This window comes from Carettochelys insculpta, chromosome 21 (assembly GCF_033958435.1).
Source record: "Carettochelys insculpta isolate YL-2023 chromosome 21, ASM3395843v1, whole genome shotgun sequence".
In the NCBI taxonomy this organism is placed as follows: Eukaryota; Metazoa; Chordata; order Testudines; family Carettochelyidae; genus Carettochelys; species Carettochelys insculpta.
The window spans coordinates 13,043,632-13,055,867 of NC_134157.1; the positions used below are offsets into that span (position 1 = coordinate 13,043,632).

A 12,236-nucleotide genomic window follows, 5' to 3' on the forward strand; every position below is an offset into this window, starting at 1 on the left:
TTAGCAGGAAGGCTGTATGGGGTCTCAATCTAACCTTGCCCTTGTGGAATACCAGATAGAGGGGTCCACTATGAGGTCCCTCAGCTCAGACACCCTTCTGGGTGATGTGTGGGCCACCAAAAAGGTTATTTTGTAACTTAGGAACAGCAGGGAGCACGAATGCAAGGGCCCATAAGCTTGGCCAACACCAAATTGAGGTCCCAGGAAGGTAAGGGGTCCCACATTGTCGGCCTAACTCTCTCCAAGCCTTTCATGAATCTCTTGACCACAGGGTCCAAGAAAACTGAAAAAACATGTGGACAAGGGTGCAAAGCAGAAACAGCTACCAGATGTACTTTGATGGAAGCCAGAGACAGCATCAACTGACTTTGATGCCACAGATAATCCAGAATCGAGGGGATTGTGGCCTGCAACGGAGATAACCCTTCTGGGAGGCCCAAATCACAAACCTTTTCCACTTTACAAAGTAAGTGGACCTCGTAGAGGGTCTTCTACTGTTTAAAAGAACGTCCCTCACTGAGTCCAAGCAGGAAAGTTCCATGGCACCCAGCCATGAAGCTTCCGTGCTGTAAGGTGGGGGGCAAGAGGTTGAGGTGCCGAAGCCATCCCTCCTCCTATGTCAACAGGTCCAGGCATAACAGGGGTGTTATCGGTTGCTCTCTGACAGGTCCAGCAGAACCGAGTACCAATGCTGCCTGGCCCACACAGGTGCCACCAAGATTACTGAGGCCTGGTCTGCTTGAACTTTGAGGAGGACCTTGTGGACGAGGGGAACCGGAGGGAACACATACAGCAGAGGGTCTGTCCATGACATGCCAAACACATCCAATGAGAACCTGGGACTCCAGTTCTGGTAAGAACAAAACATTTGGCACTTTGAATTGAGGTGTGTGGCAAACATCTCCACATAGGGACAGCACCAAACTTGGAAAATTGATTGTAGCACATCTGGATGAATGGACCACTTGTGGTTCATGAAGAACCTGCTGAAGTGGTCCACTACGGTATTGTGGAACCCAGATAAGTAGCAAGCCTGCAGGAGAGCTTTGTGATAAATGTAGAACTCCCATAGCCTGAGTGCCTCATGACACGGGATAGGAGCATGCAGCCCCCTACCTGTTGATATAATGCATTGCTGTTTTGTTGTCTGTACTCACTGACACACAATGTCCCACTAGGTTCTCCTGAAACACCTTGCATGCCAACCAGATTGCCCTGAGCTCCCTCCTTTGATGTCTGATGTGCGCCATAGAGCCTGAATCCAGCACTCCTGGGATGCACCCCCAGGCTAAATCTGACGCATTGGTTACCAGAGACAGGGAAGGTTTGGGAGGCCTGAAGGGAACCCCCGCACACACTGTCTGAGCGTCCAGCTACCAATGCAGGATCAGCAACACCTGCTGTGGCAACGTCACTAATTTGTCTCTATTGTCCCTCACAGGGGAAAATACACAGGCCAGCCACAACTGGAGGGGACGAAGACACAGTATGGCACATTGTACATGAATGTACAAGCTGCCATTTGCCCCGCAATCTTCACGCAACACCTGGTCGTGGTGGTGGTGAACTTGATCAGGTTGTTTATGATACCGGCTGTAGCCTGCAACCTGCCCTCTGATAGAAGGCCCTTGCAAGCAGTGTCCAGGAGAGCCCCCCACATACTCTATTCTTTTCGTGGGGACAAACATCGACTTCGCCTTGTTTATCAAGAGGCTGAAACTGTTGAAGGTTTTGTGAATGAAATTTATACTTTGATGAAACTGGGCCTTGGAGCTCCCTTTGACTATCAGTCATCTAGGTACAGAACACCTGGATACACACCTGTGGAGGAAGGCTGCGACCACCACCCGCCATGCACTTGGTGAAAACCCTTGGAGCCACTGACAGGCCAAATGGAAGGATTGTGAATTGATAGTATCCCCCATTTACCACAGACCTGAGAAACCTCCTGTGGAGAGGGTAGATCGCGGTATGAAAGTACATGTCCTGTAAGTCGAGAGTGGCAAACTAGTCCCCTGTATCCACCAACAGGGTAATGCACCCCAGAAAGACCATGTGAAACTTGATCTTTTTTACAAACTTGTTCATGCCTTGCAAGTCCATGATGGGTCACATTCCCCCTTTGGATTTGGGGATTATGAAATAATGGGAATAAAACCCCTGGCTCTTGAATTGTAGAGGAACCTCCTCTACTACCCCCTGATCGAAAAGCGACCAAATCTCCTCCCTGAGCAGACTCTCCTGAGTGACCCTTCTCTTTTTACCCTGTCAATGAGGACTACTCTGCTTGAAGAGCTGCCTCCATTAACAAAACCTTGAGGCGTTGAGTGCTATCTTTCAGAGTCCTTGGTATGATGGTCTTGCAAATCGGGCAGTGGTCCCACTGATGACTCTCACCAAGACACTTTAAACAAGCTGAGTGAGCATCACTCTTTAGCAGGCACTTCCCACAGTCGATGCAGACATTAAAGCCTGGTGACCTCAGCATGCCCCAGTACTGAGGTCTTGAGAAGTAAACAACCACCCAACGAATAACAGTAACTACTAACAATGGAAAAACAACTAGCACCTAATGAGATGTATTAATTGATTACAGCCCAACAGCTACACAAGAGATTACTCACAGGTGCACGGTGAATTCCAGCAACTGACATAGAAGCAAGAAGGAAGTGAGCCGGGGGGCGAGGCAGGTGCGGTCTCTATTGAGCACCATAACAGCGCCACTCCTGGGGGCACTGCTCCAACCCAATGGCTACTGGCGAAGGGAAAAATTTTCTGGCAACTGAGCACACGCATGCATGCATACCTACATTGGAATGCATGTGAACAATCACTGAAAGAACTATTATTCTGTTAGTCTGTAAGGTGCCACAGGACCCTTCATTTCTGAAAGAACTATAAGCACTTACTTAAAGCAATCCCTGTTAAGCATACACTTACATGCTTTCCTGCATCAGGACCTATTTGTTTAATGCTACCATCATGAAAGTGCATTAGCACTTAAACCCCATCCATACCTCAAATTTCTGGGCCTCAAATCGCAACTTCTCCACATTTTGTGCCAGTTCAGCTAACTTCTGGTCTACACTGGCTGCGTCTCCCATCTGTGGATTCTTGATGTAGACATCTTTCATTTTTGTTAAGGCATCTCTGTGAGAAATAAGGAAAATGAAACACAGGTAAGTCTAGCAGCTGCTGGGTGAGTAAATCCCTTTGAAGAAACCAAAAAATTCCAAACCCATTATTCCGCATCTCTGGTTCAATCACAATAGGTTAGAGGTACAACCAAGTGTGGGAGATTCCATTCCAGGGCTTTTGTTTTGTCTTGAGCCACCCATTTACTGAAGATCTCTCTTTGATGCATTGAAGGCATCTGCATGGAAAACAGTTCATAAACTACCAACCATTGAAAGAACTGGGTATAGCCTTTAGCAACAACTTCCAGACTTAAGCCATTACATTGTGCATAACTGGGATTTTTCCAGCCTCACACATGTTGAGGCTTATTCCACAAATAGTCTGTATGTTTTCCTTAGTGTAAAGATGGCAAAGTTAGTGCTACCAGCAGATCACTTCCAAGTTTGGCACAAGAAATGTAAACATGCAGGATTAGATTACAGTTAATGGGAACTGTGCATCCAAATCTCCAGCTTTAGTAATGAGACAAAAGATAACTGGATTCTTGAACTAGGACATTTTGGGGCAGAGGGAAGCCAAGATGGGGAGATTCAGGTTTGGAATTGTTTTTCTCTCCCATGTCTCCCACTGCTTAGCATCAGGATTCCTATTAGTTAACTTTGAGGAAAGATCTTGCTCAAAGCTTCCACGGTTTGCCCCTCCCTCCCTTTCCACTCCCCAGTGAACGGCCTCTGAACTTGCCAGATAAATATCTTCCCAGCCTTATGGACACATTGAAGAGCTTATATCATTTTTCAATATCCTGGGCCAAATGCCATCCTGGGGAACAGGCTAAAGCAGTGGTTCTCAAACTTTTTGGTCTGTGGCCCACCCCACTCAACATAAACCTTTCCATGGACCACCAACCAACGACCTATGATGAAAAAATGCAGGAGCAAGGGTAGGTGCAGTATTTAAATACCTGAAACACTACATTATTCATATTAGGCTACTGGCGCTATAACATAAGGGGGCGTATATAACTGGTAAGAAAGGATACATTAATAATAAAAAAATAAAATAAAGTATTAATTTATATCCAATAAAAATTTTCAATGTTGTCTTAATGACGGCAGAAGTAGGGAACCTTTTTTAGGTCAGGGACCACTGAACTACAGAAAAGTCAGTTGGGGTCCACACAGGTGAGAGACAATCCCCCCAAACAAACAAAAAAACCCTCACTGATGTGACCCCCACCTGAGATACCTCATTCCTCTGGTGCTCCAGCCCCACAGTGGGAGAAGAGGAGGAAAAAGGAGGTAGGGAGAAACAAGTTTCAAGGCTGCCTACAGACCGTCTTAACTCTTTTGGGATCCTTGGGTTGGTAGATTTTTATGAGCCCCCCACAGGCTCTGGGATGACGCCAAACAGAGGGATCCAGAGTGAAGGGGTGGGCTGCTAGGGAGTGGGATAGGGATGAGAGTGAGGGTGAAAGTCTGGGTGGCAGGTCGGATGCTGGAGAGGGCTGGGAATGGAGGTCTGCCCAGGAGGGATGGTGTGCGAAGGGTGGGGTGTCTAGATGGATGGGACAGTGCAGGAGCCAGCTGGCGTAGTGGGGGTTAGGGGGTGCGTCTGGCCAGGAGGAAGGGTACAGAGTCTGGCCAAAAGAGAGGGTGAAGAAGCGATGGATGGTGCAGGAGCAGGCTGGAGGTGGCAGATCCAGGAGTTGGGAGGGAGGAAGGTGCAGGAGTAGACCAGGGCTGGGAGAGCTGAGCAAAGGGGGATCCAGGAGTAGACCAGGGGTGGGAGAGCTGGATGGCAGTGGGGTGCAGAAGTGGACCGGGGCTGGGATAGTTGGACAGGAGGGAAGGGATGTGGGGGCTGGCCATGAGGGAAGAGGGGCTGTTTACCTGACTCCGCACTCTCAGCTGCTCCCATCTGCTGAAATACAGCCTACAGATGCAGCGGGGAAACTCTCCCAAAAGTTGTTTCCAGCATGGAGCAACACTTCTTCCCTTCCCCTGCGTGCCAAATATGGCCTGTGGGGTTCAGTGCCCCGCCTCCCCCACAGTGGGAAGCTGGTGCTAGAGCTGGAGTGCCAATGCGGGCGCCCTGCTGCACGGGGCAAGCCCCAAGCCTCGCAACCCACTTGCAAGACAGCCAAGGACCAGTATATGAGAACAAGTGGGCTAAAGGCTTGGACATGGACATTTCAATAACAAAACAGAGGGTGAATGCCCTTCATTTTGGCTTGCCTGATGAATATGCAACATAATTCGCTCCTGATCAGCAGAGATCCTAGTTTTCCCTGTGATAAAAAATCCAAAATTCTCTGATAACCCACTTCTCCCAAATCTGTGTTTTTTCCCCAATTAAAATGAACACTGAAAGCCCAAGCCCTGCTGCCTGGAGCTGAAACATCAATTTCCCAGATTTCTGCATGTGTGCTGGCAGCAGGGGGTTCTGCTGTACATGTTTTTTTTTCCCCCACCCACACAATGTAGAAAAACACAGATTCTCTGTCAAAAAGCAACTTCTGCGATTCTTCTCATTTTTCAGTGGCAAACAGATTTCTAGGATCCCTCCTGATACACGTTTATTTCACATTGCTCTGCTGTTTAGAGTAAAACTAAAGCCAGATGGTTTAGCTTAGTAACAACGTAGCAACAGACAGACCTTAGGTCATGATGTGACACTATGTCTAGCTGAGTTATGCAGCATTTTGGGATTGTGTTAAAGTCAACACATTTCATATCAACGCAGGTGCCAAATGTCTAGCATAAAGTGATGGTGCTTTTGAGGCACAATAGCAGGAGTGGAGTTTGTTATCCCCAAGTCTATCTTAGCATGCCACAAGCCTTCCTGTGCTCAACTAGAAGTCATTTCCGGCAGAGTTGTTGTTAATGGCAATGCGTTGCACCCGACTTGAGGCAGGTTGAGGATAAATGTTATGAGATTGTCTCTGTAGAACAAGCAGCATTCTAGGATTCAGAAATGAGTTGATTTATGAGTTAAATACTCATTAGTGGTGTGACTATTCAACAATGCTCCAGGCATTACTTGAATCAAAATCCCACAATCAAAGTTATAATTCTTTTTATTTGAGAGGTTCCCACAACATCTTGCACAATTGCAACCCTGTGTCTGTTTTTGCTTTGTGCACAGAGAAACTGGGAAAAGGAGTGGGCGGCAAGGAAGTGGGATTGTTCTGTGGTTGGGGCCCTAAAGGCATTTAAAATTTTTAATTCATTATTTTTTATTCATTCCGTATGTCTAACTGTTGCTTTTAGTACCCTGCTCATTAATCTCATTTCTCTATCTAATGTAATCTCCACTGTGCCCTGATTTCATGTATGATCTTAATATTAGGTTACACCAAAATCAATTACAGAAAATTAAGGGGAAAGGGAAATCTATTCAAGGAGAGAAACTACAGCTACAATATAACATAAAGGGGACATGTAAAACAAAAGTAAATAGCTATCTGCAAGTCTCCTTTCTCATTTCTGATATGAAATAGGGATTAGCATTCCCACATACATTATATAAATAAGATGGGGACTGATTTTAATAAAGTTATCAGTCTAACATAATTTTTGTAAAAACAACAACAAAAGACATTGGATAAAATTCACATTGCCAGGAAAAATTCTAGTCTCTGACTATACTAGCTTTATTCCTGATGTTGAAATATCTTTTTGAAAAGAACATTAAAGCTCTCTTGGCTGACTGAAGTGTGTATTAGATTAATTTCTAACATCATGGCAGAAGCCAAGATGTGAATGAATGCAGTGACACTGCAAATATAAGTGGCTAGAACTGATCAACATAAATGGAGCCATTTGAAGTGCTTGCTTCTCAGGTAAGATGACAAATGAAGTCTCCTAACAACAAACAAACAAAGTGCAAGAATCATTAGATCTTCTGCTTCCAGGAAATGGGCACCAAAGAGCACAGAGACTTTTAAAATGGGCACTGATGAACAATCTCACTCTTTTGTCAACTCTGCCCTGCAGATAACAGTTTCTGTTATTCAGAATCTCCTGAGTGCATATGATTCCTAAGCCTAAAAAGTACAAAAGATTTTGCCAACGTTCCAAGTGCACTATACAGTACTAGGTTAATATTGGATTTACCTTCAAATGGAGGACCATATCTTGCATTACAGGGAATGTGTTTGATAAATTATGAAGTGTTTTCCACTCTGTTCTATCCTAAACTCATGAACAATAGCAAGGCACCCGAGATGGAAAGCATCCAAGGCTTGATGTATTTACAATAAACCACTTGCTCAGTTGAGGTGTTTGTGCTTTCAGTGGCCCTGAAAGACATGGTTGTGTGGCTAGCTGAACAAAGATACATCCTGGATTCTTTAATTTCTACCAATACTCAGAAGAAGTGGGTTTTACCCATGAAAGCTCATGATCTAATACATTGGTTAGTCTTTAAGGTGACACAGGACTGCTTGTTGTTTTTAAAGTTACGGATTAGCACAGCTCCCCCTCTGTGACTCTGTACAGAAATGCAGCTTGCATTAAGGTACTGTGAATGTTGGGGCTGATTCCTGTTTAGAAACAAAGTATTTGTGACTCCCACCTGGCTCAGAAATACACAACTGCTTGCATTAAAAAGGCTGGTAAACCTGTGCCAGAAGGAAAAATGGTCTGTGCTGACACCATCTACACAAGTCATAAAGATTCTTGAGTGGTTGCCTTAGTATCCTGATACAACAGTGCTGGAATGCATGGCAGCAGTGGGTGGGTGCAATATGTAGATAACGAGCAACCATTCCCTCCTCTCCTTTTGTCCTTGCCCGTGTAGGTCAAAATTAAACAATTAACTTCAGAACTTAGACAATGGAAGGATTTTAGCTCATCTCCGTGGCAGTTTTTAATCATCTAGTGCTCTTTGCATCTTTTTATTCCAAATGCATCATGTCCAGTAGTGATTCACAAGGCATGACCTGCTATCTTGTTCTTACACCAGCTTGCCTTTGGTTGTTCAGGCATTTTTGTTCTGCTACATGAAACCCTCTTTGTATCATTCTTTATTATGTCATGGTTTGGCCTACCTTTGATCCATCTCCTTCTGAATGTCTTTGTTTAGTTCATCCACCTTTTGCTGGAGCTTCTTTCTTCTTTGCTCAGGTGGGAGATTGCTGAAATCCTCTGGTCCTCCACCCTATACACAGAATGGGAAGAAAGAAAAAGGCAAATGAGAGCCTGAAACCTTCCGGCTCATCCTTCAAAATTCTACACTGAAAACACTCCTTTGGAAAATCTGTGCAAAATCACCAAAGTCTGAGACATTTGCATGCCTTTAGATCCTTAAAGCCTTGAAGAGGTTGGGACTCAGATACTTGAAAAACATCCAATTAATAACCGTTGAAATTACCTGGGAAACTTTTGTTGACCCTAGTCAACAGAAGCTTTCTAGAGCTAGAAGCAGGGCGCACATCACAACCGGGTTGTTACCATGAAGCCTGCTCCCTCCCTTATGCTGTTTGCCATGGTCAGCATTTCACACTCTTTAGGACAACTCATAAGATGCACTTATGCAGCCTAGACCATTTCTAACTACAGATGGTCAGCCCTGAGCTGTTTTTAGCCTGGAAGTTGAGTATTGCTATTGATCTCCTGCAGTGTGGTTTATTTGGCTGCCCCAAGAGAGTAGCTATTACAGGCCTGTTTAATTTATAGCTTCTTCTAGCATCCAGATGCAATCAGCACTCAAGACATTTTTAAGTAGACAAATAAAAATGAACATAGAATTCTCCCTAATTAAGGAGATTTGTAATTTGCACGAACTTCCTCCAGTACTTGTATGTCACTTACAGTTTACATACTAGCAGTTTATTGCTTTTATAAAAAAGAAAAAAAGACTGCACCAATTCTGTCCGTTATGTGGAAGTTCACCCTACCCAGAGTTACAGTACAAAGCCATGCCATCACTCAGATCCCTCTCAAGCTGCTCGTGTGCAGCATGGCTCTGCATAGGAGTGAATTTCACCACCAGCGAAAAGCCCCTCACACACCACAGAGAATCAGGGGAAATAAAGCACCTAACAAGGGCCACAGATGGCATAGCCGTAGAAAACAGACAGCAGAAGTCTGCCAACCGAGAAACATGGGAGCCCACTGCTGGAAGTTGTGAATCTACTTCCATCTCGATTTAACAACATTTTATCTAACACAGTTCCATTCTGCTGGAGTCCCAATTTTTCCTGATTTCCCCTCCCACTGCAGTTGTCAGCCTCACTGGAAGCACTTGCCAGCTTTTACTCTCATGCTGAGGGTTCTGCTTCAACTGTGCAACTTTAAACTGCAGACCCACAGCCAGCCTACAGCTTTCTCTAGGGACACGGAGCTTGTGGGTGCTAGTGCCTTAGAAACAACCTTGATAAAATGGATGAACCATTTTCCATTTGGTTAGAAGTGCTCTCTGATGTTAAGATTCTCTTGCACTCACTCACTGCATAGACATTTTACTTTTTGTGCTAGGCATATAATTTATAACCATTCTGTATTATTTTCAATAGTTCAGGACCGATGCACCATATGTTGAATCCCTGAATCATCAAATAGGTCTGTTTCTCCTCTCGCTTACACTAGTTTAAATTGGGAGTAATTCTGTTAGAGTCACAGAGTCACTCTCTCAGAAAAACAGAGGAGGGAGAAACAGGCTCACTCCAGCTGTCATCTGTTTCTGATTTGCTTTGAAACAAAGTACCCTGTTGTTTGACTTCAGGCTGCTGCTCCCCTTCCAGGCATCACAGGTTAGAGAATAGATAAGATATATGCAGAGTATCTCCAAACCTTTATGATTTTTTATGACAGTCCCTGCTTTCACTGGCAGGGAGTGGACAGGGTGAGCGTGGCTGAAGACATCTCAACATTAATAAGCTAGTTTGACCCTAATATAAATTACTAACCTGAATTTATACAGAAGGTAATGCAAATTTAATGCCAATAATTCCTTTCTACAAAAGTACAAGAGAACATTGGGAGGGATAGCCCATCTTGCAAATGCAAATCCAGCCAAAGTACAGCTGGCCAGGCAGCTGAGTGATGGCTTGTGATCGAAGAAGTTGCTAGGTGGCTTATGTTAAAATGCCAAATGCTTTGCTCAGAAAAGAGTGATTCTGCAAACACTTTGCCTCAAAAGCTGCACACAGCTCCACACTGCATGGGCTCTCTAGGACAGCCTTTCCCTTCTGATTTGTGCTGCTTTCTAGACAGAGCATGTGTGTACAGGAAAGGAGTGGAAGGCAGTTATAAGGGGTCAGATGACACTCCCCTGCCCTAATAGGAGAGGGAGTGTAATACACACTATAGGCAGATCATCCAGGAACCCGGGCATGGCAGCTCTCTCACTTAGGCTGTGTCTACACGTGCCCCAAACTTCGAAATGGCCATGCAAATGGCCATTTCGAAGTTTACTAATGAAGCGCTGAAATGCATATTCAGCGCTTCATTAGCATGCGGGCGGCAGCCGCGCTTCGAAATTGACGCTCCTTGCCGCCGCGCGGCGCGTCCAGACGGGGCTCCTTTTCGAAAGGACGCCGCCTACTTCAAAGTCCCTAAGGGGGACTTCGAAAAGGAGCCCCGACTGGACGCGCCACGCGGCGGCAAGGAGCGTCAATTTCGAAGCGCGGCTGCCGCCCGCATGCTAATGAAGCGCTGAATATGCATTTCAGCGCTTCATTAGTAAACTTCGAAATGGCCATTTGCATGGCCATTTCGAAGTTTGGGGCACGTGTAGACACAGCCTTAGAGAGACAATTATCTCCCATGTCTCTACAGGCATTACAAGAGGTCCATGTATTTTGCCAATGGAATAAGATCACAACAGCTGTATAAGTCTGGAGTTTTTTTGAGGATGGGAGGGGAAAGGATAATTCAGTGGTTTGAGCATTGGTCTGCTAAACCCAGAGTTGTGAGTTCAGTCCTTGAGGAGGCCATTTAGGGGTCTGGGGCAAATAAACTAAAAAAAAAAAAGAAATCTGTCAGAGATGGTGGTTGGTTGGTTGAGAAGGTGGACTCAATGTCCTCTTGAGGTCCCTTCCAGCTCTATGAGATGTAGGTTTATAAACACACTACTTAGAGGATATGAACATGCAACAGACTCCCCGCAGTGATGCCTTAACTGCAAGCCACAAAAACACCTCACTGAAAATAGAAACACCCTGTTAAAATGAGAGGTTAATTATGAAACCTTCCTCTTGCAGAAACTGAGGCCCACATTGCAGCATCCATGCACAGCAGGATTAACAATTGTGGGTAGTAGACAGTACTTCAGACCAATGCATTAACTCTGCATAGAACTGCACCCCTGAGACTCAAAAAAAAAAACTCACTGAATTCATTGAGTAACTTTGCCTCAAAAAGGAGGATCAAACTTCTGACCCAAAAGGGTCAAGTCAAGAGCCTTTTGAGCATGATGGCTATATTTCATAGTACACGCCAATGCACAGAAAGGCCTGGCTTACACACACACACACACGATGCATCAGCCTGCTAACTATTAACATGACTGTTAAACAGTGAGTGGAAAGCCTTTGTATAAATATCAATGACTGCTAGACCTGTGCTTTGATAGAGAGGCAATGTGTGTGAGGTTACACCATTTGTTGATCAAACATCTGTTGATGCTTTTGAGCTACAAAGAACTAAGGGCAACTGGGTTTCTAAAGGCTTGTCTACACTACCTCCCTACTTCAAAGGGAGGATGGTAAGTAGGGTGTTGGGAGTTTATTAATGAAGTGCTGCGTTGCATATGCAGCACTTCATTAAGCAAATTCCGCCCCCCCCCCCCCCACGGCAACTTCAAAGTGTTAAACTTCAAAGTGCCGGCTTGCATGTAGCCGCGGCTCACCTGCCAGTACTTCAAAGTCCCTTTACTCCTCAAAATTTTGAGAGGTAAAGGGACTTAAAAGTAGCCCAGGCACTTCGAAGTACTGGCGGGTGAGCTGTGGCTACACACGAACCGGCACTTTGAAGTTTAATTCTTTGAAGTTGCCACGGGGGGAATTTGCTTAATGAAGTGCTGCATATGCAGCGCAGCACTTCATTAATAAACTCCCAACACCCTACTTACCATCCTCTCTTCAGAGTAGGGAG

The 12,236-nt window shown here is 45.1% G+C and overlaps 1 protein-coding gene and 1 long non-coding RNA gene across 15 annotated transcripts in view; one reads left to right on the forward strand and one right to left on the reverse strand.

Annotated features, from left to right (window-relative positions):
• FNBP1 (formin binding protein 1) overlaps window positions 1-12,236 on the reverse strand; it is a 157,342-nt gene that overhangs the window by 13,778 nt on the left and 131,328 nt on the right. For all 14 annotated transcript variants that reach the window (XM_075015794.1, XM_075015791.1, XM_075015802.1 and 11 more), the window contains 2 exons: window positions 8,189-8,298; window positions 3,018-3,150 (listed from right to left, as the gene is read on the reverse strand). In XM_075015794.1, coding sequence (XP_074871895.1) covers window positions 3,018-3,150; window positions 8,189-8,298 — 243 coding nt within the window. The remainder of the gene's footprint in view (window positions 1-3,017; window positions 3,151-8,188; window positions 8,299-12,236) is intronic.
• Window positions 277-2,220, forward strand: LOC142024098 (uncharacterized). Its single transcript, XR_012648396.1, has 3 exons — window positions 277-466; window positions 668-853; window positions 1,442-2,220. It is a non-coding gene; the product is annotated as an uncharacterized LOC142024098 (long non-coding RNA).